Genomic DNA, 23,989 nt, shown 5'->3' with positions numbered 1-23,989 from the left:
CAGCTATATATTTTTAGATATACATTTTCTAGAAATAAAAGTTCTGTATTTGATTATTCTTGAGTTCCTCTGAAACCCTCCACCTTCCCCAGCTCCACCTGTATAGATCTGCTATGAGTTGTTTTATGATATTTGTGCAGCAGCAGCATATCTTAAATACTCACAACACCGTATTGCCATATGCTTTGGCAGTAGCAAGTTCTGTACTTGATTGCAGCAGCAGCAATAATCTACAACTACAGCAATAACCAACAGCAGCAGCAGCATAGCAGATCTATTCCGCCAAGACCAAATACATTAACATTGTCATATCATTACCATGCAAAACTTTTCTAAAGTTTTCATGACAGAATTGCGATTAATCGTGATTAATCATTGCCCAGCACTAATTGTAACATCAGTTCACATGTGGCCCATGAAAACATATTGTTTTTATATATATTTATAGTTGAGACCTAACAAACTTTTTTTGTTTAATGTTTTGGTAAGATGTTTTTAAAAGTATTTTTGATGAAATCCGAGAGCTTTTTGAATCTGCTATTGCTAGCCTCTCCGAAATCGCCTACCCTACCTTTAAACAGTTTAAACTGTCATTAAAATGTCATTTTAAAATGGACCTAAGATTGGAATTATCTATAAAACAATGTTTGAATAGAGTCTGAGCTGAATTACCTGTAGAAAGTTGTGGAGAAGTAAAAGAAAGACTTTACAGAGCTACTTTGCAAGCACTATAATTACATCTGACATAGGGGAAAGAAAATACAGGTCTTAATAAGAAACCGAAAACAAATTTAACAGTATTTGCTCTGAAATAGCCCACTACTCCTAGTAGTATAATGACGGTAAACTTCAAATTTGTCTTTCCATTTGAGGTTGGAGGAAAACTTAATTGGCTGTGTAGGTGTGCAGAGGGAAGGCAATTAAAGAGGAATTAAGTGAAAGCAGTCAAGCCTACTGCTATAAGTACATATCCTCAAACCTGAAAAACCACACTGTGTATGTGACCCAGTTCATTGCTTACCTGAGGAGGTGAGCACTCTGACCTGAGCGCTGGCGGCTCCTTCACCTCCTTCACTGACTGCGCGCACTTCGATGATGTACGTTCCCCCTTCAGGTAGCGTTAGGATGACAGCTGAGTTTGGAGTCCTCATGACTTGGCTGTGCCCCCGTCCCTCTTGACGCAATAATACCTTTAATGGGGGGAGTGGGGAGGGGGTAATCATGAAACACAAGCAGCGACATTGTGTTTTACCTTTCATCCACAGTATCTGATACCGACCTTGTACCCAATGACTTCTGACTCATTGTCCCTTGCTTTCACTGGATCCCAGGATAAAGAAACATTGTTCCCCTCCTGAATCCACATCAGGTTGCCTGGGGGAAGACTTGGGGCTGAAAAGAGATAGCGAGAGAGAGAGAGAGAGAGAGAGAGATAGCGAGAGAGAGAGAGAGAGAGAGAGAGAGAGAGAGAGAGAGAGATAACCAAATAGAAAGATAAAAAGCTCATTTAAAATCTTCTGAAATGAGCAATGTCCATATTAATTGGAATATACAAATTACAATCTTTCTCTCAAGACCTATTTCTACAATTAGAGTTATATTTGAAAATGTCCTGGCTCTTCCAAGCATTATAATAGCAGTGAATGGTGGTCAAAATTTTGAAGTACAATAAAGTGCGTCCATCCATCATAAAAAGTGCTCCACATGAATTCAGGGAGTTATTAAAGGCCTTCTGAAGTGAATCAATAAGAAAAAAATGTGGAAGTGATGAATAGAGAAGCGCAGAGAAGAGAGGAAAAACAAAACACCAGTCACGAATTAGAAAAAAAAAAAAGTCTGAGGATTTTTGATATAAGCCAAGAGTAGTAAATCAGTAAGTAAGTCATGAACATGCTTTTAATTTTAAATTAAATTAATTAATACAGTCGAAAATGTCAGGGTGACAAAATTCTAAATTCTGAAATTCCTTGAGTAGTTGGCATAATAATCTTTCATTATTATTTTCTGATGACTGTGTGCCAGTAAGTCTCTTAAAATATCAGAAAATGAAAAAGAAAACATCTTTTTGAGACAAGGCAGTTAGGTAAAATATCATGTGGTGCCTTTTTTTTAATTTTTCTTTTTTTTTTACCAAGAATATATATTTATGAATTAATTTTTCATGGTATTTGTACAAAAATGTTTATTGTTAATACTGATTAAGTGTTTACAGTATTTAAGGTGTAAAAAATGTGTTATAACTTTACTTTTTATATTTTCAGTCACTTTTGTAGAAGTTTGTTTTTTATTTATTTATTATTGGACAGTTTGCTTGGTTCTTGGACAGTTTTATTTGTCATTGGCACTTACTTGTTGTTGCTTGAGTTGTTGAGTCCTTGAGTTGCATTAAGGGAACTCACCATTTTTCTTAGTGCTGATCTTGGCGGGTGAGCTGGCTGGTCCTTGACCCACGCTGTTGAATCCCTTCACCGAGACCAGATATTGCGTGTTTCCGTCCAGCCCTGTCAGGAGCATAGCCGTCTCATTCCCCGTTGTTCTCTTCTTCTTCCCCGTCTCCTCCTGCTCTATGTCTTTCCAGAAGCTCACCTGTTCCCAACAAGACAATTTTGTAGCGATAAAGAAAATGAGACTGAGTTGCCTCAATAAATGACAAAATGAGAGTTGCCATTTTCACATGATATTGTGTCATTTGCTTTAAATAACTGTCATACATATTGCATGAAGAGCATAATAGGCGAGCATGTAATATCTCCCTGTGATGAAATCTGATAATCTTTCTCACTGGGGGACACAACTGTGTAATTTCACTGCAGAGAATAATTCTTTTCATTCACAAAGCATAACAGTTGTGGAAATGATGAGGAAAAGGAAGGGTTCACGATCATATATGTGCCTCTGTTCTAAAACCTGATGAACTGCCTTGCTGTTTACTGCCTAGACAGCTGCACTGCAAAAAAATGCTTTTCTTACTTAAATTATTTGTCTTGTTTCCAGCCAAAATATCTAAAAATTCTTAACCCTTTAACTGCCACCCCCATTTTTTAAAACAGGTATGGAAGTGCACTTTCCAAACTTCAATTGTTGTAATTCAAGAAAACTTTGGAATACATATCTAAGGTTGGTCTCTGTATTCCAAACGATTTTAAAGTACCATTTCCATGGTAAGGCAATATTCGGTTTTCACAGGATGATTCTTGAGCTTCTAAGCTTTCAAATGGTATATAATTTATGTTGATTACTAAAAAAATTGATAGAGAAAAAGGACAACAGAAAAAAAGAGTGCCAAGTGTCCCACAGGTGGGATTTTCTAGACGAGTAAAAATTATTGTCTTGTTTTCAGAAAAAAAAAAACAAGTGTTTTTCTTTTAAAGGAACCGTATGTAAGAAATTTATTTCAGTTAATCATAAAATGGGCCTGACATGTCACTAGACATTAAGAAATCATGTTCATTTCAAATACTTATATCACTGACAACAGTGGTCTGGCCAGGATATTGTCATTTAAAAGTGAAAGTTGCAGCCCTCAACTGATGTTATTGTTGTCATTTTGTGTTTTGGTCTGAGGCTCCACCCTCCAGCTATCTTCTAATCACGAAGTCAGTAGAGTTTCGTCATCTGGGTTGCCAGCTCTGCTCTAGTTACAGCTACAGCTGCGAACGTGTCGGATAAAACATGCATAACGTTACGAAACCTAAAAGACCTTGTTATGAATCCGAAATACGTCGTGACAAAGTCCGAAATAAAACAAGGATTGGTATAGGAGATGCCTTTGAAAGATGGAGACGGCTGAAAACGGAGAAGAATTTGAGAGCTGGCAACCTGGAGTCAGGGGGGAGGGGGAGGGGATACACCATTCTACAGTATTTTGAAAGTGATTGCAGTACCAGTTTTGGCCACAATCCTACATACGGTTCCTTTAACAAACTAAATAATCTGCCAGTGGGGTATGACAAATAATCTTGTTTTCTGTTTTAAATAAGATTTTTTTTTCATACTCCATTAGCATTACAAATTCACAACTGTAATTTTGTAATTCATTACATTTGCAATAAATGGTTAGCCAGCTTTAGAGCATTAACAATGGGTGTCTCAACTATACCATGGCAATGTTTCAACTGTTCACCTTATGCACCTTATGTTTATGAGATAATTGTAGATAATATAAACTATCTATTGCTATTATCAATTTGTGATATTTTAGTACACAATCAAAAGAAATATCATGTGAAAAATCACTTCATTTAAGCATCTAGTTTCTGCGTAGCGATGAAAAAAGCAGAAAGTGTCTGTACTGTACTCATACCGTTCTACACCATACATGATGCTATCTAGGTAGGCAGCTCACTAGGTCTTGGCATAACACCATTTGTTCATTTATTTCTCTATCTCTTACCTCGTATCCTTGGGGTCTTCCAGGACCAGGATTTGGCGGCTTCCACATCACTTTAATTTCAGAGGAGGAGATGGCAAATGCCTGCACTTCTGAAGGAGGCTCCCTGGGCTCTGCATTTAAAAGTTGCACACTTCAGATTTCACAGCAAATAACACATAAAACACATCACAAATCACTGTATATGCCTGCTTGATGAAGTGTTTGGGATACATTTCATCAGTATCTCTTATGTGTTAATAGTGAGTAGGAAGAGTCTAAGCGGATGTAAATGGTAGTTTGTGAAGCCCTGTGATCGTGAGAGAGAATCCCGCTGAGAGAAATGCTGTGAGAGGGAGAGGTGACAGAGATGCAGAGCATCCTTCATATTAACAGCAGTCACAGCAAACGCCACTAGCACGGTTACCATAAAATCAGCCTGACACAGTGTGATCACACACTGAAGCAGTTTGGTCCTCTTGGTAATTTCCGTGTGGGCAGTGAATGTTTTTTTTAAAGGTCAAAAAAGTTCTCAAAGGTTCTTTTATTTGCATAAAAGACACACATAAAACTGCAATTGAGAGGAATAGTTTACACCAAAAATTAAAAATACATTGTTTTCCCATCAATAGCAACACCAAATTAGAAATCCTAAAAGCAGTCTATATGACTAATGCACCATATTCAAAGTCATATGATTATTATGAGGCCATTCTTCACTGAACCCCCTCTAGCTCTCTTCTTATTTGAATTGATCTTTTCAATCAAATCTTTTTAGTAAAATCAGTCTATCCTTTTCACAAATGTGACTCATTCGGTTCTCAAGTTCAACTCACTCATCCCATCAAAATGATTAGATGTAAAAAATAAAAATAAAAAAACATAAAAGAGCCTGCATGGTCACCATCTACTGACCATTTTAACTAGTCACAAAGAGAATGGTTAGCAATATAATGAAAACCATATAATGCACCCTTGTGTGAATGCAGTGTGCTTAAGTGTACTAAATGAGCACTTGTCGTGTACTTCAACTTTAGTGTAGGTAAAGAGTATACTTTTATGGCTGTTTCTAAACATTTTAGTACATTTTAGAACATTTTTAATAAGTGCATGTTAGAATATAATTTGACATTATTACGAAGTGCATTTTAAATCGTTCTTTTAATAATTAATAAGCCCATGTAAAATGCTTAGATTTTAATTATAGTTTTTACATTATCAATATAAGTTTTTGATATAATTTATATGTACTAAATTGCAACTTCATTACAAATTAGTAATTACAAATATATTTCAATACATTACATACCTGCACGATTTACTAAAAATAACATTAAAGTATGTATTATTTATATTAAATAATAAATAAATAATTAAATACATTACTAAATAAATTATAATATAATTATTTTTTTAGTTTACCATAATTGCTACACTTGAGCCATATTACAAATAATATGAAACTACATATAACAAATGTACCTAATTGCTACTTATGTGGGCCAAAAGATTTGCTCTAATGTTTAACTAATTACATTTAATTTAAATTGAAACTGTAATACATTTTCTACATTTACAGTTAACTGTAAATAACTATGAAATTACATATAAAACTGTATTTAATTACTACTTGTGGGCCAGAAAAGCACTCTAATGTTCAACTAAATCAATTTAATATAAATTTAAACTCTAATACTGTAGATGTTCAGTTAACTGTAAATAACTGTGAAATTACATATAAAATATACCAATTGCTAATTGGCCACAAAAAAGCACTGTATACAAACACATACACGTATATATTGCAGAATAACCCCCAACAGGGTGATCAGGACCCTGTCACAAAGCAACCTTTTCACAAGGGTATATAATATTTTTGTTTTTGATTATATGTACTGTGTATTATGTGTATTTTGACAGTTAGGTTTTGACTTTTGCTCTGCTATACTGTAATACCTGTACAGTATGTCACAAAATTTAGTACACCCTTCACATTTCAGCAACCATTTTAGTATACCTTCTCAAGGGACAATACTATAGAAATGAAACTTAGATATATTTCAGAGTAGTCAATGTGCAGCTTGCATAGCAGTATAGACTTAATGTCCCCTGAAAATAACTCAACATACAGCCATTATTGTCAAAATAGCGGGCAACAAAAGTCACCCTAATTGAACTTGTCCAAAGTGTCAATATATTGTGTTAGCACCACTGTTATTAGATTAGATTAGATTAAATTCAACTTTATTGTCATTACACATGTACAAGTACAAGGCAACGAAATGCAGTTTAGGTCTAACCAGGAGTGCAATAAGCAGCAAGTGCAGGATAAAGGTATAATTTATAAGTTATAAGTACTGTGAGCATATTTTACAGATGATAATTAACTACAATTAGAATGTATAAATAGATGAACACAATATACAGGTTGCTATTAACTATAATATAAATTGCAGGTAGATTTGAACATAATATATAGGTTGCTGTTTACTAAAGCAGAATTTACAAATAAACATGTATAGATATAGATTTGGTATAGATATAGATTTGGTATAGTGCAATGGTAATGGGGAGAGTGTAGGGTGTGTGAGGGGGGCAGAGGTGTCAGTGGGGGGCAGAGTTCAATAAGGAGACAGCTCTGGGAAAGAAGCTGTTCCTCAGTCTGCTAGTTCTTGTCCTATGGCATCTGAAACGCCTGCCGGAAGGCAGGAGAGAAAACAGTTTGTGGGCGGGGTGAGAGGAATCCTTAAGAATACTGCATGCTCGACGCAGACAGTGCTTCTTCTGGATGGCCTCAATGGTTGGAAGTGGAGTCCTTATGATGCGTTGGGCAGTTTTCACCACCCGCTGCAGTGCCTTACGCTCCACAACAGAACAGCTTCCGTACCAGACCGTGACACAGTTCGTAAGGATGCTTTCTATCGTGCAGCGATAGAAGTTCGCCAGGATAGCTGATGACAGCTGGTTCTTCTTAAGTGTTCTCAAGAAGAACAGGCGCTGGTGAGCCTTCTTGACCAGGCTGGAGGTGTTGGTGGTCCAGGATAGATCCTCCGAAATGTGGGTCCCCAGGAACTTAAAAGATGAAACAGACTCAACAGCCATCCCATTGATGTGGATGGGTTTGTGTGAACCTCTTCTTCCCTTCCTGAAGTCCACAATGAGCTCCTTGGTTTTGGTGGTGTTAAGGAGCAGATTATTGTCTGTGCACCACGTGGCCAGGTGCTGAATCTCCTCCCTGTAGGCAGTCTCATCGTTGTTGTTGATGAGACCGATCACTGTAGTGTCGTCTGCAAACTTGATGATGGTGTTAGATCCACACACAGGCCTGCAGTCGTGGGTGAAGAGGGAGTAGAGAAAGGGGCTCAGCACACAGCCCTGTGGTACACCAGTGTTGAGTGTAACAGTAGTGGAGCAGATGTGGCCTGACCTAACATGTTGAGGTCTGTTGGTCAGAAAGTCCATAATCCAGTTACACAGTGAAGTGTTAATATCCAGGTCTCTAAGTTTGGTGATTAACTTAGATGGTCTGACAGTGTTGAATGCTGAGCTGAAATCAACAAACAGAATTCGTGCATAAGTGTTTGTATTGTCCAGGTGTGTGAGTACAGAGTGCAGCGCTATGGAGACTGCATCATCTGTGCACCTATTGCCCCGGTAGGCAAACTGGTGTGGGTCTAATGAGGATTGGAGAGAGTTCTTGAGGTGTGAGAGGACCAGCCGCTCGAAGCACTTCATAATGATGGGTGTGAGTACTACAGGGCGGTGGTCGTTCAGGCATGTTGGGTTGGAGTGTTTTGGCACTGGCACAATGGAGGTGGATTTAAAACATGTGGGAACAATTGCTTGGGCAAGGGACATGTTAAAAATCTCTGTGAATACCCCAGCGAGCTGCTCTGCACATGCCCTCAGTACGCGGCCAGGAATACCGTCTGGTCCAGCAGCCTTGCGCGCGTTGATCCGGCTCAGTGCGGTGTGTACATCAGAGGAGTTTAGTGTGATGGGTGAGTGGTCAGTTGACAAAGTGAACTTGGTGGCAGTCTCTTTATTGTCTTTCTCAAAGTGAGCATAAAAGTCATTAAGCTCATCCAGGAAGAAGACGTTAGTGGCTGTGGGGGTGGAGTGGCTGGGTCTGTAATCGCTGATGGCCTGAATGCCCTGCCACATGCGTCGAGGGTCAGAGTTAGGAAAGTGCTCCTCTAGCTTAAGTTTGTAGCAGTGCTTGGTTTTTTTGAAGCCCCTCTTCAGATCAGCCCTGGAAGTGCTGTAGGCCTGTGCATCACCTGATCTGAAGGCAGTGTTGCATGCTTTCAGCAGAAGACACACCTCCTTGTTCATCCATGGCTTCTGATTTGGGTATATGGTGATCTGTTTCTGGGTTGTAACACTGTCTATGGTGGTGTTGATGTAATCCAGAACAGAAGAAGTGTATCTGTCAATGTCCGTGTGAGAGCCACAGGTGGCCTGAGAAGCAAACATACTCCAGTCTGTGTGTAGAAACCTGTCCTGGAGTGTGAAGTCTGCACCCGCTGGCCACACTTTGATGGTTTTCACTGATGGCTTCACACAGTTGATGAGGGGTGAGTATTTGGGGGTGAGGAACAAAAAAAAGGTAGTCTGATTGTCCCAAGTGGGGGAGGGGGGTCGCAGTATATGCTTCAGCCATGTTTGTGTATACATGGTCTAAAGTTTTGTTTCCTCTGGTGTGACAGAAAATGTTTTGGTGAAATTTTGGGAGTACTGTCTTTAAGTTTAAGTGATTAAAATCCCCCGCAACAATAAATGCAGCCTCCGGGTGAGCAGTTTGTTGTTTGCTGATGGCCGCATGAAGTTCGTTCATAGCAAGCTTGGCATCAGCGTCGGGAGGAATGTAAGCAGCAGTTATTATGGTAGAGGTGAATTCCCGCGGCAGATAAAACGGTCTACACTTAGCCATGAGAAACTCTAGGTTAGCTGAGCAGTGTCTCCCAATAGTAACAGAGTTCGTGCTCCAAGCGTTGTTAACAATCAGTGCCAATTATCTGGCACTGCCGTAATTATCCTGGGCATGTTATTGACCAGAGCTGCACAGGTTGTTGCTGGGAATCTCTTCCACTCCTCACAGAGCTGCTGGACATTAGACACATGGTGCTTCTCCTCCATACGCTTGAGGATGCCCCACAGGTGCTTAATAGGGTTCAGGTCTGGAGACATACTTGGCCACCCCATCACCTTCACCTTCAGCTTCCTCAGCAAGGCAGGTGTCATCTTGGTGGTGTGTTTGGGGTTATCATTTTGGAAAACTGCCATTCGACCTAGTTTCTGAAGGGAAGGCATCGTGTTCTGCTTCAGAATGTACAGTACATAATGGAATCCATGTTTCCCTCAATAAACTGCAGTTCCCCAGTACCAGCAGCACTCATGCAGCCCCAGACCATGATGCTACCACCACCATGCTTGACTGTAGGACAACATTTTCTTAGTAGTCCTCACCAGGGCATGTCCACACATGCTGAACACCATCTGAGCCAAACAAGTTGATCTTATAGTCTCATCAAACCACAGGACATGGTTCCAGTAATTCATGCTCTTGGACAGGTTGTCTTCAGCAAGCTTTCGCAGGCTTTCTGGTGAGCCAGCTTCAGATGAGGCTTGTTGCATCTTGGAAAACCTCTGTATGACCCTGACAACTGTAGTGTAACTCAGTTTCAGGGTGTTAATGAACCTCTAATAGCCTTGGCCATCTTTGTGGATAGCTACAATTCTAATTCTCAAATTCTCAAAGAGTTCTTTGCCATAAGATGCCATGTTGAACATCCAGTGGTCAGTATGAGAGAATTGTACTTAAAGCACCGAATTTTAATCTAATACAAGAAACACAACTTTGTATGGACAAAGCAGGCAAAAACATAAACATGATGAATAGGACATGTGGCTTTGCATGGTTAAACAACATAATGCTGTTATCACTTAGGGTGTACTCAATTTTGTTGCCTGCTATTTTGACAATAATGGCTGTATGTTGAGTTATTTTCAGAGAATGTTAAATTTATACTGCCATACAAGCTGTATATTGACTACTCTAAAATATATCCAAGTGTCATTGAGGGGTGTACTCACTTTTGTGAAATAATGTATCTCAAAATATGGGCACAATTTCATACAGTACATCCATGCACAGCCCTAGATTAGCTGTTGTGTGACGTACATCAAAGTTCGAGAAGCTCTGTCTGTTACTGATACTGTTGAGCCACACGTTATTGAAGTTATATAAGACAGCAATAAATCCCATCAATCAGAACAAAAACACAACTGACCCTCACCTCCCTCTGCAGAGAACACAGTTACCACCTCGCTGAAGGGCCCATCTCCTTTGTTGTTATACACCCCCACTCGCACCTCGAACGGGGTGAGAGGGGGGAAGGTCTCGTCTCTGTATTTATAGGTGGTGGAGTCCGCCGAGGTCACCATTTTCTCTTTCCACCCACGTGTGCCGTTGGCTCGGAATGCCACGATGTAGCCGAAACCTTCTCCATTTTGGAATTCTTCAGAGACGGGCTGAGGACAAAAAAGAAACAAATGATTATGAGCTCTAGATTGATTTTCAGGCTGATAATGGTTAAAAGTCACACTGTTTACACAAATTCTTAAAATATCACTCAAAATATCAGAGTTTGCTTAAGGGAAAGAAAAAAAATCTCTGCAGTGGGATTGGGAAATTGGAAAAGAATCCTAATAATACACAGCCAGCTGAGCTCAAAGAAATGAAGGAAGGGTAAAGGCCGTGCAGCAGATAATTTATGAAGACTTTTGCCCGAGAATTATCAGCCCTGAAGATGTAGTCTGGCCAATTATTTGACTCCAGCACAATTCATACTTCCTGTGTAACGTGTAAAAATTCGCTATTTCCAGGTCAGTTAGATTCTGACATCTTAGGCAAGGTTTGCATCATTTCCGTTTGTGTTGGTGGTGCTAGTTAAAGTGTTTAACTAGTAAAATACAACAAAACTCAAGTTTAAAATTCAATCATGTACCCAATTAACTGTGTGGAAACGGAATCTTAAAAGCATAATACGTTAAAGAGCCAACACAGCAGTGCTGGAACAGAGGCACAGACATCTGAACTTTTAGTTCTGATACTAATAATCCTTTGAGCTTTCAAAATATTAGAACCAGGATTCATTTTATTATTATTATTTAAGTCTGCATGAAATCAAAATTGAGCCTACTTACATTTTTAAAGGAATAGTTCAACTCAACCCATAACACTTTCATTCATCTTCAAAACACAAACAATATATATTTTAATAAAAAATTGACACTTCAAAAAGTTTATAAAGAGTGGATGCAATACCTATATGAGATAAGTAGTTTAATCCAAGTTTTCTGAAAAATCCCAATCAGCTGATGAGTATGATGCAAATATTAACCAGTGTGATCAAAACACATATGTAGAGCTTATCAATAATAGTAAACTGAAGTAAAATAATTTTGCTTGATGCACAAAAACTCATTGGTTCTTGCTCATTAAGTGCAATTGAAGCATTACGATTTTGGGTGAATGGACTTTCAGTGGAAGGACACAGTTCTCTCAGGTTTCATGTAAATATACTACTTCTGTATTGAAGATGAACATGGGTTTGGATTGATGTCATAATTTTCATTTTTGGTTGAACTTTCCCAAAGGCAAAACACTGCTGGTGAACAGGGTAAAAAAATGAACTAACAGTTATCAATTTAAATTACTCAGTTGATTGATTACATTGATACAAGTTTTCTAAAATGTTAGGTTTAAATATGCAAATGAGGCATTATTTAATGAAATATGCACTAATTTGCATACATTTATTGTACAAAAATCTAAACACTGGATGAAGTCAGTTTCAAAATACTTGGGGTCAAATGTTTTTACGAAGGGAATTTTGTCACTCCATAATTCCGAAACAAAAATAAATAAATAAAAATATATAACAGGCAGATCTTCCCACCCCTATCTGGAATGCGACTGCTGAAAACCCAACTTTTTCGACACTATGTGACTATAAAAAAAAAAAAAAAAAAACTTGTTCTCATCTCTTCTAGGATCCTCCCTTTCTAGCCTGTTCTTCTCTCTTTCTTGATCTTTCCCTTCTAGCCTGCACTCTTCTAACAACGCCTTCTAACTTGTTGTATTCCCAATTGTAAGTCGCTTTGGATTAAAGCGTCTGCTAAATGAATAAATGTAAATGTAAATGTAAATGTTTGTAAGTGTTATTAAATTGGATATGTATGGCTCAGTGTAGGAGTAAAAACTCATTTTGAGAAAATGGTCTTTAAAAATATGTATTGTAATTTAAATCTATTGACACAAATAGATAAAGTGCTATAAAAGAAACACTGTATTTTAGATGTTTTTCACTAGCCTGAAAAAACACTTTATGAAAAAACAAAAAGCCCAACATTTCAAACTTGACAGGTGCATAAAAAGCGTTTTTGACTGCAGTGTCTTCTCTTAATGCATCTTCCTGGTTGTACGGTTAACTATTGATTATCCTAAAGAACAATAAAATGTCTTCATAAACATTTATTAAAACTTCTTTATTTTTTGTCAGCTTTTGACTTTTTCAAAAGGGGGGTTTCACAGTATTTCAACAGAAGAACTGTTTTGTTGCCCAAAGAACCTTAAATAAATAGCTCTTGAAATATTTTTTTTCTTAGCGTAGAACATTTTACAAACCTAAAGAAGCATTTTCCACTATAAAGCGTTTGTAAAATGGAATGTTCCCATTGATGTTAAAGGTTCTTAATTGAACCATAAATGCTAATAAAAATCCTTTTGTCCCACTTTATATTAGGTGGCCTTACATCAAAAAATAAGTACAATGCACTTTAATTACTGATGTAATTACATGCTCTAAATAAGTGCATTGTATCAAATGATTAATTTAAATGTACCGCCTAAGGCCACCTAATCAAAAATGGGACCAAACCTTTATTTTTAAGAGTTTATTTCACTCAGAAATGTTATGAGGTTTGCAAATGCCCTTTATGAGCTTTAAGGGGAAATATTTGCCCACTAGAGATGATTTCCAGGGGCATTTTACCTTTATCTAAATAATAGATAATCCCTTAATTAATTCATTAATTAAAAATTACTCTATGAATGTCTCACACAAAAGTATGTTCTGTTTGTGTTTCATGAACCACCTCTGTATTAAAGCTAACTGGACTTATAGTTTAGACTTTTTCCCCCTTCATTTTACATGCTTACACTCTTAAAAATAAATGTGCTTCACGATGCCATAGAAGAAGCTTTTTTTTTTTTTTTTTTCTATTTTGAGTCCCTGTTAATTTCATACATTGACCAGCATAGAAACTAGGTTAGGTTCAAGCTAATTAAGGTTTAAGCTAATTATTATAGGTAGCTAATTTTAGTTAATTATTTATTATTAAATGACTTCCTTTTGAAAGAGACCTTAACAATTCAGTGCCTTTAATGTGAGGGTTTACCACACAGGCTAATTTTACAACCTGCCCAATATTTGGCTGATCTACAAAGCACTTTTTACCGTGTTATACAGCTTCAAAAACACACAGAAGCTTTAAACATGTATCCAATAAATAATTTAAATCTCCATATTTTTCCAGTTAAATGACATCCTTTGTTATGTCGGTTCTGCGAAAGAAGCAACACTAAATGGCACAGAATTACATCAAAATGTCAGAGAGTCCCAAATGAATCGGGGAGATTTTCAGTCGTAATGAAACAGATCACTTGTGAATGTCAAGCGCTTTGATGGTGAGCCTGAACACATCAATTAAAGATGTGCTAATCCAACACATCCAAAACTCAGCATACAGCGAGAGCATGCCATTGTTCTCTGAACCATATCAATGTCTTTTCAAAGGGCTTGGTTCAGGCCCTCGAGTAAATAAACTGCATGGGTGACGACATTTTGTGAATAACAAGTCAAATATCAATTAATCTGCAGTGTAATGGCTGTGTCTCTGGAAATCACCTGAATGGTGAATGGTAATGCTTTGCTCCAGGCTGAAGTCCTTCAACACTTCACTGCATAACATGTATACAGTCGTGGCCAAAAGTTTTGAGAATTACATAGGGTGACCATATTCTGAGAATCCAAAAAGAGGACACCCTCCCCAGGATGCGGTGGGCAGTGGCTGCATTTAAAGTGTTGAATTAATGACGGTCAGTGAAGTGAGGTAAAAAACCCGGACATTTTATGATATTTTACAAAATCCCCCTGGACATAATTTTATAGCCAAAAAGGAGGACATGTCCAGGGAAAAGAGGACGTATGGTCCCCCTAAATTACATAAATATTGGAAATTGGAAAAGTTGCTGCTTAAGTTTTTATAATAGCAATTTGCATATACTCCAGAATGTTATGAAGAGTGATCAAATGAATTGCATAGTCCTTCTTTGCCATGAAAATTAACTTAATCCCGAAAAAAACTTTCCACTGCATTTCATTGCTGTCATTAAAGGACCTGCTGAGATCATTTCAGTAATCATCTTGTTAACTCAGGTGAGAATGTTGACGAGCACAAGGCTGGAGATCATTATGTCAGGCTGATTGGGTTAGAATGGCAGACTTGACATGTTAAAAGGAGGGTGATGCTTGAAATCATTGTTCTTCCATTGTTAACCATGGTGACCTGCAAAGAAACGCATGCAGCCATCATTGCGTTGCATAAAAATGGCTTCACAGGCAAGGATATTGTGGCTACTAAGATTGCACCTAAATAAACAATTTATAGGATCATCAAGAACTTCAAGGAAAGAGGTTCAATTCTTGTTAAGAAGGCTTCAGGGCGTCCAAGAAAGTCCAGCAAGTGCCAGGATCGTCTCCTAAAGAGGATTCAGCTGCGGGATCGGAGTGCCACCAGTGCAGAGCTTGCTCAGGAATGGCAGATGAATGGAAGATGGCCTGGTGTCAAGAAGGGCAGCAAAGAAGCCACTTCTCTCCAAAAAAAAAAAAAAAAAAAAAAAAAAACCAACATCAGGGACAGATTGATTTTCTGCAAAAAGTATGGCGAATGGACTGCTGAGGACTGGGGCAAAGTCATATTCTCAGATGAAGCCTCTTTCCAATTGTTTGGAGCATCTGGAAAAAGGCTTGTCCGGAGAAGAAAAGGTGAGCGCTACCATCAGTCCTGTGTCATGCCAACAGTAAAGCATCCTGAGACCATTCATGTGTGGGGTTGCTTCTCATCCAAGGGAGTGGGCTCACAATTTTGCCCAAAAACACAGCCATGAATAAAGAATGGTACCAAAACACCCTCCAACAGCAACTTCTTCCAACAATCCAACAACAGTTTGGTGAAGAACAATGCATTTTCCAACACGATGGAGCACCGTGCCATAAGGCAAAAGTGATAACTAAGTGGATCGGGGACCAAAACGTTGAAATTTTGGGTCCATGGCCTGGAAACTCCCCATATCTTAATCCCATTGAGAACTTGTGGTCAATCCTCAAGAGGCGGGTGGACAAACAAGAACCCACTAATTTTGACAAACTCCAAGAAGTGACTATGAAAGAATGGGTTGCTATCAGTCAGGATTTGGCCCAGAAGTTGATTGAGAGCATGCCCAGTCGAATTGCAGAGGTCCTGAAAAAGAAGGGCCAACACTGCAAATACTGACTCTTTGCATAAATGTCATGTAATTGTCGATAAAAGCCTTTGAAACGTATGAAGTACTTGTAATTATATTTCAGTACATCACAGAAACAACTGAAACAAAGATCTAAATAGCAACTGAAACAAAGATCAGTTTAGCAGCAAACTTTGTGAAAACTAATATTTGTGTAATTCTCAAAACTTTTGGCCACGACTGTAGTATTTATTATGCATGTCTTCCCTGTGTACCATTTAGTTTTATTTGCTGAAAGTCTTTCTCCTTCAATACAATTCTCAAATTAATTCTAAAACATGCAAATTATTCTTATTCTGAAAAGTTGAGTAGGAGACATTTGTGAACTCAGTTCACTCAGTGAATTGCAAACAAGTCTTGAGTCTGATTCAAACCGTTCTACCCAGCAGGGTGTTAATGAATCTTTTTGACTCATTAAAAAAAATAATCACTTTGTAAGAGTCATTTGCTCACAATGCTGTGCACAAGAATACCTGGTGCATACACTTAACCACTTAGAATGCAATTAGCAAATTACCTTGCAATTTCAAATCTCATGAAATCTTGTTTTCCAGACAGATGTGAATGGTGCCTATATTCTATATAAAAAATGATTGCAAATGTGACACACATTTCCAACATTAGTCACCGTCTACATACTAATACTAGCAGAATGAAGTAGGTTTGCACTGTGTACTAGTGCTATAGAGATATCAAATTACCCAAGCTTCATAATACAAGTGGTGGCACAATATTTTCCAAATGAAGTCTGCTGAGGATTGACTCAGATTCAGCTTTGGCTTGTATTATTTGAGTCCAGTGCTGTGCTGTTCACACAGGGTGTGAGACAGAGCAAACAGAATGAAACAATCCGAAAAGTCCTTTTAATATAACTTCTAAAGCAAAAACGTCTAGGTTACGTATGTAACCCCTGTTCCCTGAGGACAGGGAACGAGACGCTGCGTCCTGGTGGACACTATGGGAACTGCCTTCAGCATGACCGGTTCTGAAACAAGCTATAGAACAACGACAGTGAACTTGACACTGTCCGGCGCCAGCCTATGACATCATCAACAGGCGCCTGCTAGTATAAAAGCAGGTGCCTGAGAGCACAACACCATCTTTTTGTCTGACAGAGGTCTGTGCAGGGCCCGAGGCATGGCCCTGAGACGCAGCGTCTCGTTCCCTGTCCTCAGGGAACAGGGGTTACATACGTAACCTAGACGTTCCCTTCTGGAGGGAACTCTACGCTGCGTCCTGGTGGACACTATGGGAACGCTTATCCCAACGCCGCCATGCCGAGGGATAGGTGATCAAACTGACTGAATGAGGAGTCAAGAAGGAAATCACCCCTGCATCAGCGAGAGTCGCTGGGGCCCAGTGACCTGCCACGGCTAGCCCGGCTACCTGTGCACGCAACTCTCAAGCGTGGAGGCCTAGAGGAAGCCTACTACACTTAGCTCTCTAAGTGAAGGAGCTCATAAACGCCCTGACCATAAGGGGCGGAGTTTAGGGAATGGAGGTCTCGGCAGGGCGAACGCCTGCTGTAGGGACCTGACAACATTCAGTGCTACAGGTATAGATGGGGAAGCGGAGCTTCTGGAGAATGGAGGCTTCGTAAAAGACTCTCTAAAAGAGAGGAAGCCTGATTACATTCAATCCACTAGCTCTTAGGAGTGGAGGTCTCAAAATAACCCTCCAGTGAGGGGAGACCTGGCTACACTCACGCTTGAAAGTACTGAAAGCGGAGCTTCTGGAGAACGGAGGCTTCATAAAAGACTCTCTAAAAAGAGAGGAAACCTGACAACATTCCATCCACTAGCTCTTAGGAGTGGAGGTCTCACTAGCCCTTCAGTGAGGGGAGACCTGGCTACACTCACGCCCGGAGGAAAAAGCCTATACTCGACACTGGGGGTATTCAGTGAGGCTGCATAGCCTATGCAACCCGAACTACCCGAGTGGAGCTTCTGCTCAGAGGGAATCTACAGGGTGGAGGTCCCATGACCTAACTACACTTGACACTGACGACGGCCTGTGAGGCTGAATAGCCTGTGCAGCAGGCCTGTCTAAGTGGAGATTTCCCGAGGAGTGGAGGCTTCGCCGAAAGGAAGCCTGGCAACGCTCTGTGCCTTCCAGGGTGCAACTCTAAGAATGGAGGTGCCGTGGCGCCTCTACACTCAAAACCTGGGGGTAGTCAGTGAGGCTGAATAGCCTGTGCAGCAGAACTACCTGCAGGGAGTTCAGAGGAGTGACTGCTTCAAAGGAAGCCAGAAAAACACACTGCGTCTTGCAAAGGAAAACTCTAAAAGTGGGGGTATCGTGACCCACTCCACTTTCAACACTGAGGGTAGTCAGCGAGGCTAAATAGCCTGTGCAGCAGAACTACCTGAGTGGAGTTTCTGCAAAGTGGCGGCTTTGGTAAGAAAGAAGCCTGGTACCACTCTGCACCCAGCAGAGGACGACTCTAAGGATGGAGGTCAGTGACCTATCTACACCCATCACCAGAGGTGGTCCGCGAGGCTGAATAGCCTGTGCAGTCGGACCGCCTATTTCTAGTGAGTCTCTGGAGGCAACGAAGGACTCTGAGCAATGTTCTGCGAGCAGCAGAAGGACTCTAAGAGTGGAGGTCCCAAGACCTACTACACTTCAACACTGCAGACGTTCATCGAAGCTGAACAGCCTAAACGACAGTACTGCCTGAGTGGAGTCTGGAGAGTGGAGGCTTTCTAAAGAGGGAGCCTAACACACCTCCGTGCTTAGCAAGGAAGAGCTCTGAGAGTGGAGGTCTCAAGACCTAGCTACACTCTAGCCTTGAAGGTCATCCGCGAGGCCGACTAGCCTGTGCGACAGAAATACCTTCATTTTGGAGCTCTTCTGGAGAGTGAGGCCTGAGGAGGCCCGACACTCGATCCTGCTAGCAGCGCTATCTGGATTGGAGCTGGAAAACTAAAAGGTTTTTGAGAAAAACCAGCTCAGAGAATGGACACGGAGGAACCCTGCGTGGTCCATGGGAGAAAGGAACCTGCCTTTACGGGAGGGACCTTACCATGAGTATGGATTTTAGTGAAGTGCCTGAACAGTGCACTTACCACTCACGTGGATTTTAGAGAATGCCCAAAGACTTCGCGTGAGCAAACACCACAAATGTGGTTTTGAGTAGGTGTCCTGAGCATAGCGAGGATCACCAGATTTGCAGTCTCTAGGCGATAGCGGAGCCTGAAAGCGGAGCTTCTGGAGAGGGGAGGCTTCAGCAGAAAGACTCTCTAAGCGAGAGGAGGCCTACGACGCTCTCCCTAGGAAACTCTTCAGAGTGGAGGCCTCAGGTAAAACGCTCTAGGCGAGGGGAGGCCTGACTACACTCGACGCTCAAGAAAGGCAGATACTCACAGTCAGAGCCAATAATGAAAAGTTCTCATTTATCATCTAGCTCTGTGTAGTGGAGGCTCAGAGACTACATATCCAAGGAGAGAAGCCTACAACACTAGTTTTTGGTGAGTGGAAGACCGCACTCCCCCCAAAAATAGTCAGCGAGGCACTCATGGGCCTGCTAGCTGCTATAACTGTGAGAGTGAAGGTCTCAGTACTGTTGGCTGTGACAGAGGGAGACCTATTACACTGTGCTATCGAAGGAGTTGTAAAACTTAAGGGTTTTGGAACCAACTCGAAAAACGGGCACGGAGGATTACCTGCGTGGTCCGTAGGAGAAAGGAACCTGCCTTTACGGGAGGAACCTTACCATAAGTATGGATTTTAGTTAAGTGCCTGAATTAGTGCACTCACCACTCGCGTGGATTTCAGAGAGTGCTCAAAGACTTTGCGTGAGCAAACACCACAAACGTGGATTTAAGAAGGTGCTCTAAGCGTTTCGCGAGAAAGACACCTGTATTAACCCGGGTGATAGCAGAACCCGGAAGCGGAGCTTTCAGTGAGGGAGGCTTTAATGGTTTTACAAGCTCTCGAACGTAACCAGCCTGACGACGCTCAACTTAGGAAGCTCTATCGAGTGGAGGCCTTGGAATACACGCCCTCTCATGGAAGGGAGGCCTACTTTGTTTTACACTCAACGCTTGTAGTGACAGGTCCACGGAAAGAGTTCACAAGCTGCCTTAACCTTGTGTTCTCCCGGCCTGTATTTCTGGGAAGTGGAGGCTTAACAGAAACACCTCACATAGAGGGAGCCTAGCAACACTCGACCCAGTAAAAAGCTCTCATGAATGGAGGTCTAAAAATGACCTGGCTACATTCAGCGCTAAGAAGTATTATCTTTATATGTCTCTCTTCACAGAGGACTTCACAGAGAGGAGGCCTCCTAGGCCTGCTACACTCAATTCTACTTCAAAGCGGGGCTTTTTAAAGAGAGCGGAGGCTCCAGTAAAACACCTCTCTCTCAGAGAGGGAGCCTTGACAACGCTCTATTCACCCTAGCACACAAACTCCCAGGAGTGGAGGTCTCACATATGTGTATATGAAAATACACAGGGAAGGTACCTGACCACACTCATGCAAAAAGAGTATTACTCTTAGCAGGGTTTGAGTGAGCGGAGGCTTCGGCAGAGCGATACTCCGCCTGAAGCAGCTTGACAACGCTCAAGAGGGTTATTCTCGTATGTATATGTATGTTGGATCATGTCTATACCAAGCTCAGTCTAGCGGAGGTTTCAAAACCTGACAACGCTTAACCCACGAGGGGGTTTCTACGAGTGGAGGTCTCTACACACTGTTTTCTTTTATAAAACGAGGGGAGACCTGGCTACACTCAGCACTTGGTGGCAGTAGAACTCAAGAGGAGCTCGAAACTGCAATAGTAAACACCCAAGCGGAGCTGGTAGACAAAAGAAAACATACACATACACGCTTGAATAATTTATTAAAGTGTCTTTACTGTTCACATACCGGGCCAACAGATGGAGCCTCAGTCTCATCGTTGGCCCAGCCCCGGAGTCAAGGGGAAAAGGAAGGGGCAGGTAGCCCCACACTGGCGACCTGGCCTCGTCTCTGGCCCTTGGGCCAGGACGGGCCTGGTTTCCCCCCGGTGTTTAGGTGGAGGCGTGGACCGGCAAGGGATGCAAACCCCCGGGGCTCGGTCCAGATCTTTCAGCAGATCAGCCTGGTGCGCCTCTGCAACACTGCCATCGTGTGCAGAGGAGCACCGGCCACTGCCGCATATGTGCCTTTGGAGCCTTCAGGGTCGATGTCCCTCGCTCTGAGAGATAGTTCGCAACCGTCAGCGAGAGACATCGTCACATACCCGCGCCCATGCATTCCCTCGACATCAGCATTATTCACATGCCGATGCCTATGAATGCGGGCTGAATATGGCCTGTCCCATTCCCTCTCGATCTCTTAAGCAGATCAGGAAGGAATGGGAGGCTCACAGGAGTTGGCTTTGTCATGGCCCGGAAGAAGCCGCTCGTCTAGTCTGCCGAGAGCGGCCTCTTCCCTCGCGGGCTTCCACTGCAGATGCAAGCGGGCAGCCGCGCGGTCCATAACAGACATCAACTCTTCATATGCGGGGCAGAGAGGCTGCATGGGCTCAAACGAGCTCATATTTGTTTTCCATTTCAAGCTCCTGCTCGCCCTGGCTTGAAGCCAAAAGAGCACTCGCTGCAGAACCGGAGGATGTGAGAGACAACACATCATCCGCATCTCTTCTAGAGCCGAGCGCGCGTGCTCTTACACCTAAACACACCAAACAAAGGTTGTGTGCGTCATCAAGTGTCAGATTTCTCTGACACGGATCCGCACACTTCCTAAACAGTTTTCTTTCTCTAGGCATCGCTGTACTCACTCGTTTAGAACAGAGGACTCTGAAGACAAAAAGATGGTGTTGTGCTCTCAGGCACCTGCTTTTATACTAGCAGGCGCCTGTTGATGATGTCATAGGCTGGCGCCGGACAGTGTCAAGTTCACTGTCGTTGTTCTATAGCTTGTTTCAGAACCGGTCATGCTGAAGGCAGTTCCCATAGTGTCCACCAGGACGCAGCGTAGAGTTCCCTCCGGAAGGGAACACAGACATTTAATAGTCAAAGATGTCATCTGATGCAAAATAAAACATACTGAAGCACAAGCACCTCACATGATGCATTCAGTGGAGATCTGGGATCATTTAGAACACTCACATTAATTAAATAGATTAAACTTTTAAGTTTTGGCTTTAAAAAGCCTCCAGTTTTCTGTGAAATCTGCATTGCTTCACGATACCATAGAAGAACCTTTTCTGTTTAAATTGTTCCATAAAGAATGTTTAACATCTGAAGAACCTTTCTGTTTCACAAAAGGTTCTTTGTGGCGAAAGAAGGTTCTTCACATTATAAAAAGGTGAGAAAGAGATGGTTCTTTAAAGAACCTTTGACTGAATGGTTCTTTGTGGAACCAAGAATGGTTCTTCTATGGCATCGCTGTGAAGAACCTTTTAAAGCACCTTTATTTTTAAGTTTTAAAGTTTTAAAAGTGCACAGTGTAAAGCGCATGAATTAATTATTATATTTTTTGTATACTAGTGTGTAAAAAAATAACCCTATCATCAAAAAAATAAATTACAATTTAAAATATATTACCATAGAAAACAGTTTAAACTGTAATAATATAATTTTGAGTAAACTGTAAACAATTAAACATAATAAAAAGCAATTAAGACACATTATAGAGGAATTGCACAATATACTATATTTGATATTGTGATACTTTAGCTAATATAACTGTATTTTTTCTCCCTGCCTTTTTGGAAGTTAAAAATAAGGGTAAGCAAATGATGAATTCTTTCACAAATTGTTGTTACTACCATGCAATTATAAAGCAAATCTCCTGATTTATCTTTTATTTCCAGAAGACCTTTTGCTCATTAGGGTGAGTATTCACAATGCGGTTAGCATTTCGGTATTCTAAAACATCCAAATTATTCTTGTTCTGGAAGGCTGTATACAGTCTGTTGGTCACATGAGTTGATTTTCGCATGTCCAGCTGCTGATAATTTCCGTGCTGCTTTTTTCAAAAGAGCTTTGACACTTGCTTGATGTTTTTTTTTTTTTTTTTGAGGAGAGAGATATCAGAGTATGTCTGTGACACCTGCTAGGCATTTAATAGAATGGAATGCAATCTATTAAGGGAGATAGAAATTTAATTAAAATGTAAGCCAGCAGAATTAAATCTTGGGCAATTTTAATAATTGACAAACACCTGTACTCTCCTCTCTTTTTGGCAGGGAATCTGTCCGTCACGCCAAATTTTGACTGATTTCCACCCGCTTCTGAAATTATCACGTCCCTTGGCGGCAGCACCCAAAATAAGATGCAGACAGATGATGGGAGAGAATGGGCTGTACCTTCACACTAAATACACTTTTAGTGCCACGGCAGTGTAATTAACTCACTCTAGTGTTTCTAGCAATTGAATTAACAACCCTTGAACCAACATTATCGGTGCTGGCTGAGCCTTTCTGCACGGGGCGACCAATAAATGGCCAGTTTAAAAAAGGAAAAATCAGTTCTGCTACAAAATGGAGTGGAACATGCATCTAAAAAGGCTGTTGGGCCAAGGAGTGGCACCCACGGTGCAAATGAAGTCTGCTGGCGGTCTGATATCGGCACGCACGGCGGGCTGCGGCAGGCATCGAATAGGAAGTAGGGCAACTGTAATGGTCCAGTCCATTGCTCCTGGTGCCCATAATACTTTTTCTCTCTCTGCAGACACTAATGAGCAGACGGGGCGAGCTGTTTAGTCATTCATCCTGTTTAATAAGCAGCTCTCGGCCCAGCCGCCCTGGTCTTCCACAACCACCCAGAGATGATTGGAGAGGCAGCGCAGCAGCCGTTTCACGTGCCCCGAATGCCAAAGCAGCACCGCTTCTCATATCCACCGGTATTGATTGGAGATGCAGAGCCAATTCAGTGGCTCTAAAGTGGTTAATGGGGACGCAGATAAACAGGGTGGAGCTTGAATAGAGCAATATGGGACTGTGCCAGAGGAGAGGGCAAATAACATTGTACACAATGTTGGGGAGGCTACATTCC

General features: G+C 41.1%; 1 protein-coding gene across 1 annotated transcript in view; it reads right to left on the bottom strand.

Annotated features, from left to right (window-relative positions):
* The window catches only part of LOC141346184 (contactin-5-like), a 79,963-nt gene that overhangs the window by 1,473 nt on the left and 54,501 nt on the right, over positions 1 to 23,989 (bottom strand). Inside the window, exons 10-14 of the mRNA XM_073851094.1 lie at positions 10,669 to 10,903; positions 4,394 to 4,503; positions 2,400 to 2,586; positions 1,280 to 1,392; positions 1,022 to 1,190 (exon numbers count right to left, since the gene is read on the bottom strand). Of these exons, the coding sequence (XP_073707195.1) occupies positions 1,022 to 1,190; positions 1,280 to 1,392; positions 2,400 to 2,586; positions 4,394 to 4,503; positions 10,669 to 10,903 (814 nt within the window). The remainder of the gene's footprint in view (positions 1 to 1,021; positions 1,191 to 1,279; positions 1,393 to 2,399; positions 2,587 to 4,393; positions 4,504 to 10,668; positions 10,904 to 23,989) is intronic.

Source organism: Garra rufa, chromosome 11, assembly GCF_049309525.1.
Source record: "Garra rufa chromosome 11, GarRuf1.0, whole genome shotgun sequence".
Classification (NCBI taxonomy): Eukaryota; Metazoa; Chordata; class Actinopteri; order Cypriniformes; family Cyprinidae; genus Garra; species Garra rufa.
The sequence above is the reverse complement of the archived record's forward strand: the minus strand, read 5'-3'. Positions and strand labels throughout refer to the sequence as shown.